General features: G+C 45.0%; 1 protein-coding gene across 3 annotated transcripts in view; it reads left to right on the top strand.

Moving 5' to 3' along the window:
* ANKRD45 (ankyrin repeat domain 45) overlaps positions 1 to 7,458 on the top strand; it is a 65,669-nt gene extending 58,211 nt beyond the window's left edge. For all 3 annotated transcript variants that reach the window (XM_040407006.1, XM_040407008.1, XM_040407007.1), the window contains exons 4-6: positions 1,572 to 1,666; positions 6,018 to 6,156; positions 7,253 to 7,458. In XM_040407006.1, the coding sequence (XP_040262940.1) occupies positions 1,572 to 1,666; positions 6,018 to 6,156; positions 7,253 to 7,281 (263 nt within the window). In that variant the 3' untranslated portion in view covers positions 7,282 to 7,458. The remainder of the gene's footprint in view (positions 1 to 1,571; positions 1,667 to 6,017; positions 6,157 to 7,252) is intronic.

A 7,458-nucleotide genomic window follows, 5' to 3' on the forward strand; every position in this document is an offset into this window, starting at 1 on the left:
CCGCCGATGTCGCTGTCCCTGCTGCACTCACACAGGCTGCGGGCTCAGGGTCCCGACAAGATTTCTTCCCTTCTCTTCCTGTTCAGCTGCATTTGCAGTGCACACTTCCGGTCGGGACCCCAGCAGCCTGTGTGAGTTCAGGGACTGCAACATCGGCGGAGCGAGGGATGGGTAAGTACTAACTAAACTATCTTTCTTCCACAGGTTAGAAGAAAGCTGAGATTTTTTTTTAAATCCCAGAGAACCCCATTTAAGGGAACCAACGTGTTTTACTCTCAGGAGCATTGGGGCTAAAAATAAAAATTCGGGAAGAAAAATGAACATCTTCTCACCTTGTGGTCATGCTGTGGCCGAGGCTTTGTAAAATAATATGCTGCTGATAGGAACATAATAGAGAGGGCAATGCAAGATAAATAAAGGTAGATCTGCTCATAGATCCACTGTAGATGATCAAGGCTGTTGGAAAGATGGTTCCCGTACGGTTCCTCGAGTTCTTCTGGTAACAAGTCATTTCCAATGGTAGTCCATGAAGGACGGTCACAAGTTGCTGAATGCTGAGGAGGTGGCTGAAACATCTCAAAACTCTACAGAAAATCTAGGATGACATAATTGCTAAAAACCGAGCATTACCCTTATTACTATTGTTTCCTCCACACGACATGTTACGCGTCATATTCTACTTGTGATGTCACAGACATCTGCAAGACCTGGGGAGTCATTTACCAAGACTGTGTTGCCGAGAGCAACCAATCAGAACTGGGCTTTCATTTCTTACACTGCTCTGGAGAAATGAAAGCAGAGCTCTGATTGGTCCATATGGGCAACAAAGACAGGTTTGATAAATGGTGTTCCAGGTGGTAACTGGCTCTATATATATTCTATGAGGAGCATTCCAGCAGAATGAATCAGAGGCTCTGTAACAGACTAATGGCAAACTTCATGAAATGACAGTTCTGGTAGGAGACATCAACCAGAGTCAAATAAATGAGATGTAGGGACCTAAGCACCTCTCCTTTGAGGGACATCTGTAGTGGGCTTCTGGATGGAGTGGGGCTTCGGAGCACTTTTAACCCACAGAAGCTTTAGGGCTCATGCACTCAACCGTTGCTGTTTTTGTGGTCTGCACGGATACCGACTGTGTGCGTTCCGCATTTTGCAGAACGTCCTAACCTCTATAGAACTGGCATATCCTTGTCTGTAAAACGGTCAAGAAAAGGACATGTTCTATTTTGCAGGGGCCCGGAACGGAGAGACCCATGTGCTGTCCGCATCTCTTGAGGCCCCATTGAAGTGAATGGGTCCGCAAAAAATATGGATCGAATACGGACCAAATCTATGTTTGTGTGCATGAGGCCTTATTCTGCACATGCACTAGTTCCCCTGTGCGTGCGCAGTGTAAGTGAATGTTGGCCACTGATGGACAGCACTGGTCACGTGCCTGTCCATGCTGGATCTACTTCTGGCTTTGGGTCATAAAACTGCAGTGGTGGTTGTTCACCAAAAAAAGCTGTGTGTGAAACCGGCCTAATTTATGTATTGCAAACCTTGCTATTTTTTATTTTTTTTTACAGAAGCTAGATTGGCCTTAAAATCATACATCAGCTTTATCCAGCAGACCATTTCAGACCCTGAAAAAGTTCATGGGAAACTTCATAAAGAAGACAAGGTTTGTGGTCATGAAGTGGTTTCCGTGCAATATTCTGTGTGCACTAATGTGTCCTCTGAGAATGGACAGCAATAGTAAAGCCTATATGAAGGATGAAACTACAGTGAGCTTACAGAAATAAATGCTCGCCTTCACTTCCGGTGGTCATATTGTCTAGATAGGAGCAGGTCCCAGACATGGGACCTGCACCTATCTGACATGGATGGCATATCCTATTACAATAGTTCTGACAATTGCCTTGTCATTCAGTCTCTTGTAAAAGGTCCTTAAAGGGGTATTCCAGTTGTTTGAAGTTATCCCCTATCCACAGGAGAGGGAATAGCTATTAGCTACCCAGCGGTAGGACCCCCCACCGATCACGAGAACGGGGGCCTGTACCCCCTGCAGCTCCCCTGAAATGAACAGAGCGGCCGGTTGCACGTGCTCGTGGCTGCTCCATTCATTTCTATGAAAGTTCCAGAGATAGCCGAGTACAGCCCTTGGCTATCTCCAGAATTCCCGTAGAAATGAATGAAGCGGCCGCATGCACTCTGTTAATTGCATTGGGTACGGGGCCCCCGTTACCGTGATTGGTTGGGGTCCGAGTGATAGATAGGGGATAAGTTCATTATAGGCTTCTGGAAAAAGAGCTGGTAGACTAGATTCAGTGTTTGGTGCCATTTTTTCCAAAATTTTTCATTTTTTCATGTGTTTTCCATTCCCTTCTCTATAGGGAAGAATCCCGAGAAAAACCACATGCAATTTTTCAGTTCTTTTAGGCAAAGCAAAAATAAATGAAATATGGCATAGCAAAGGGGACGTAAAAAGTTTACTGCAGGGTCGTCTGTTGCTGCCCTTGGTCCCTTGATAGATCGCCTACTTTACGCAAAACACTGAAAACGTTTGGTCACTCCTCATCAAATCAACACCAGAAACCACAAGAAACATGCGGTTTTTGGTGTCATTTGATGCAGACATGCACAGAAATTTGTGCAGACAGCCCGTATCCGTGCGCTGTAGACTTTGGCTCATAGAGAGGGGGGGCTCCTTCTAAGGCCTCTTGCACACGAACATTGTACATACGGCGGGTCCGCAATACACGCGTGGTGTTTCTGTCCGTGCCTCCACACCGCAAAAAAAAATATTTTTTTGCGGTGCGGACGGATCATGGACCCTTTCAAGTTGAATGGGTCTCAATCCGTCCCGGCCGCCGTACGGACGTTGCCCGTGCATTGGGGACCGCAAATTGTGGTCCCCAATGCACGGAACGGATGCACAACGTTTGTGTGCAAGAGGCCTAAGACGCCAATGCATTTTAGTCAGACTGATGAGCTGTATTGATGGCCTTTTACATGCCTCAACGTTGAAATTGCAACACCAAAAAGGACAAGCCGTACGGTTGTGCAAATTGTGGAAGTGGCCGGTGTCACTAAGATCTGCAAATGATTACATTTTCAAGCACCTTGCTCGAATCTGTGGCATGTGGGAGAGGCATAAAAGCCAGATTGAAAGCAAAGTTTTTTTTAGCCACATGAAACCTCAAAAATAGGATCAAGTTGTGTGGGATGATTGTGCGAAGCCTCCTGTTCATCGATGTGCCAGTTATCACCATATGGAGAAAACTGAGAGGGACAGAATCCTTGAACAGAGAGACCTGTTTTTATCACTCTGGCAGATCACTACACACCTAGGCCGAGATGTCAGCATTGCCAGATGTCCTGGTGGTTGGGAGAACGACGACAAACTGGAATGACAGCAAGAGGTGCACAGAGATGAATCTCTGCATGGATGGAGCATCTGATTAGAAGAATGGAGCATAGTGATCCATTCTGTACTGCAAGTGACATTGGACATCACATGCCATCCCAAGCCTACGGCGGCAAACAGTGTCTAAGCAAACCATCAGAAGGCATCTGCACGACATTGGGCTACGAACCGGGTGTCCTGCTACAGGTGTTCCATTGACTTTACACCACCACTGTGGTGCACAGCAAGAATGCAACGGAGGCTGCAATGGAGGTCTGTCCCCTTCAGCCATGAGTTCCACTTTTGTCTCGGATGCAGTGATAGCCAGAGATTGGTCTGGAGAACACATGGGCAGTGCCATGAAGAGGCCTTCACGAGGGCATGTCACACCGGTCCTACTCCCAGGATTATGGTGTGGGGTGGGATAATATATGGTAGCCAGACCCCTTTACTCTTCATGTCAGGTACTCCAACAGCTCGGCATTGCAATGAATTGGTTGTGAAACCAGTAGTATGGCCATTTCTCCAATGTGTCCCAGCAGCCATTTTTCAACAGGATACATGTTGCTTGCTGTGGCCTGCAGCATCTCAGAATTTGTCTGCCATAAGCGAATGTGTCATCATAAAATGACCTATTATTTAAATCATGTTTTCAAATAATTTTCCATGTCAATATCTATATTGAAACAAAAACCATAAAATCCTGCAGTTTTCGCCACTAAGCCCAAAAAATAGCTGCCCCTTCCTGGTCTGTACACATCACTTTACTTGCTTATCTGTCATTTTAATCCTGCCTGTAATGATACCACCTCTGTGTATAGATAAGACATGATCCACCATTCACAATAGGTGATTGTCTGGGCTCATCTATTCTTTCCTTGTACAATGACCTCTGCACAGGTCACAGATCATGCCTAGAAAACCCTCCCATAGAAGTTAATGAGGTCCCTTCCTGACCATTGTGTCTATGGCCCATGGGGCTGCTGTAAAGCATTTTAGTAATGCTGTATAAATGCTGTTAAGAACAGATCAGGCAAGATGGCCGCCCCCATAATCATGGTCAGGAAACAAAAAAAAAATTAAATCTGCAATGAGAAAATAAAAACGGATTAGAAAAAAATATGTATTAGGCCTCATGCACACGACCGTTGTGTGCATCCGTGGCCGTTGTGCCTGGTAAGTGACAGGTCTGTGTGGCGCATTGCTTAATGATCTGTCACTTACCAGTAGGAGGAGCTCCCGGCCGGACACAGACAGCGCAGCAGCCAGCAGGTAAGTATGATGCTTCTAATATTGTAATATTGCTAAGTAACCATGGCAACCAGGCCTGCAGTAGCGTCCTGGTTGCCATGGTTACCGATCGGAGCCCCAGAGCGATTAAACTGGGACTCCGATCGGAATCTCCGCTGCCACCAATGATCGGGCGAGGGATGGGGGGGGGGGGGGGGGAGAGGGGAGGCCACACACTGGCCACCAATGATATTCAAACTGGGGAGCGAGGGGGGTCTGCCCCCTGCTGCCTGGCAGCCCCAGATCTCTTACAGGGGGCTATGATACGCACAAATAACCCCTTCAGGTGCGGCACCTGAAGGGTTAATTGTGCTGATCACAGCCCCCTGTAAGAGATCGGGTGCTGCCAGGCAGCAGGGGGCAGTTATGTACAGTTCGTAGTATATTCTAACTAGAAGCGTCCCTATCACCATGGGAACGCCTCTATGTTAGAATATACTGTCGGATCTGAGTTTCACGATGTAACTCAAATCCGATGGTATATTCTAACATAGAGGCGTTCCCATGGTGATGGGGACGCTTCAAGTTAAAATATACCATCGGATTGGAGAAAACTCTGATCCTATGGTATATTAACTCCTGACTTTACATTGAAAGTCAATGGGGGACGGATCCATTTGAAATTGCACCATATTGTGTCAACGTCAAACGGATCCGTCCCCATTGACTTGCATTGTAATTCAGGACGGATCCGTTTGGCTCCACACGGCCAGGCGGACACCAAAACGACTTTTTTTTCATGTCCGTGGATCCTCCAAAAATCAAGGAAGACCCACGGATGAAAAAACGGTCACGGATCACGGAAAAACGGAACCCGTTTTTGCGGACTGCAAAAAAATATGGTAGTGTGCATGAGGCCTAACAATCTGGTTTTAACTGGCAGATAACATTTTTGGTGACACATTTCCTTTAAGCACATCTGAGGAGTCATTGGTCAGCAGTTGCAAAGAGTGCTGTCAGCAGCGGATCTTGATGATTTGCGTGCCCAAGTGCATTCAGTGTGGCAGAACATTTTAATAACCTCATTGATTGCATTGCCAAGGTGTTTAAGAGCTTGCATTTCTGCATGTGGTGCTCATACTCTATACTTAATAGAGTTGTTTTGAATATTTTGTTTCCAATTTTTTATTTTTATTTTGCATATCATTAACTTGTCTATTGATCCTTTGATTTCCATAATTCCACAACTTTTCCTTCCTGATATTGCAATTTAAATTTACGGGTGTATAAGATAGGGTTTCAGTGTAAATTATGAACTGGCCTGACATTTTTTTATGCGGTTATATATTATAACTTTTCTGAAACTGAGAATACAGATTCATTTTGATTCCTTCAGAACCAAGCAGTTGGCGCCTGCAAATCAAAAAATGAATGGCTGCAGAACGCCAAGGATCCAACAACACAAGACTTTGTGGATCAGAAGCAACAACTAGAGAACGCTGTGCAGCACATCTTCACAAAGCTCAGTACACCACGTAAGAATCATCAGAAGTGTTTACAGTGCAGTGCTCTCCAACCGGAAGCGGTCAGTGCATGCTGAGAGTTGTAGTTTTGCAACAGCTGAAGTGCCTCAGCTGCAAATCCCAGCCAGACTGTGAATCTGATGATCTGAACTGACAGGTGTATACCGGTAGTTGCCTAGGATGTTCTTGGGTTGGGTCCGTAGACTCGCGATTGGACTGGGATTTGCAGCTGTAGTACAGATGCTAAAAATGCAGCCATGTTATAGTTGTCTGAATGAGGCCTTCTAGGACTAAAGCTGCTCATACACAGATTAATCTTGGCAGTTCCTGCTATATGGGGCAGCCACTTGAGAGTCCATTAATAGGGTTGTCCACGATTTTAATATTGACGGCCTATCCTCATGCTAGGCCATCAATATCTAAATCGGTGGGGGTCCAACCCCCCCCCGCCAAGCAGATGTTTAAGAGTAGCTCCATCCATTGTGTAATGGAGAGAGCTTGTAACTGCAGCTGGAGCGGCCCTGCAGCTATATCCACTACATAGTGGATGTAGCTGTGTAATTCCAAGAACAAGGTAGGTCTTCCCTGACGAGTGACCATCAGTTATTAAAATCCTGGAAGTACATTGTAATTGCTGTAATGACCTTTTTAGACGTCAGAAAGAAATTATAAAGATAGTTTTACAAAAAAAAAATACCCCTTTAAGAGTGGTTACAAGAGCCTTTTTTTCCTCATTTGAGCTAAAACTATGAATGGATCTAGTAGGAAGGAGACGTTCTTTTCATCCACTTGTCTTTGGATAAAAAAAAATTATATATATATATAAAAATTAGACCTTTTTCCCGCAAACCAAAAAGCTGTGTGAAGCTCCCAAGTCCTTGATATCATGTAGGTTTTTGTGCGGTTTTGCAGACTGTGGCAGGTGTCTTCCTGCAGTTTAGCTCCACTTCATTCAAAACTCAGCAGATCCCTATCATTTTGTTTGCCAGGAGATAAAGCACTGCCAGAAATGTCTTTAAAACTGTTGATTTCCATCCCCCCAGTTACCCATCATCCGATATACCGGTAATTATCTTATAAATTGATATGACTTTCTTTCTCCCTATAGGTGTGGAAACTGGAAAGTCTAAACCGTGACCTCACAGATCTTCATGTCATCCCACATCATCCTCTAACTCCGGCCTTAATACACGGCTGAACTAATCTCATACATATCCCCTTTTCATTCAATATGGTTAATATTTTGATTGTATATAAAAGTGTAACTTTGAATCTATAAGTAGCAGTGTATGTATTTCTGATGGGAATTTGAGC

This window comes from Bufo bufo, chromosome 9 (genome assembly GCF_905171765.1).
Source record: "Bufo bufo chromosome 9, aBufBuf1.1, whole genome shotgun sequence".
In the NCBI taxonomy this organism is placed as follows: domain Eukaryota; kingdom Metazoa; phylum Chordata; class Amphibia; order Anura; family Bufonidae; genus Bufo; species Bufo bufo.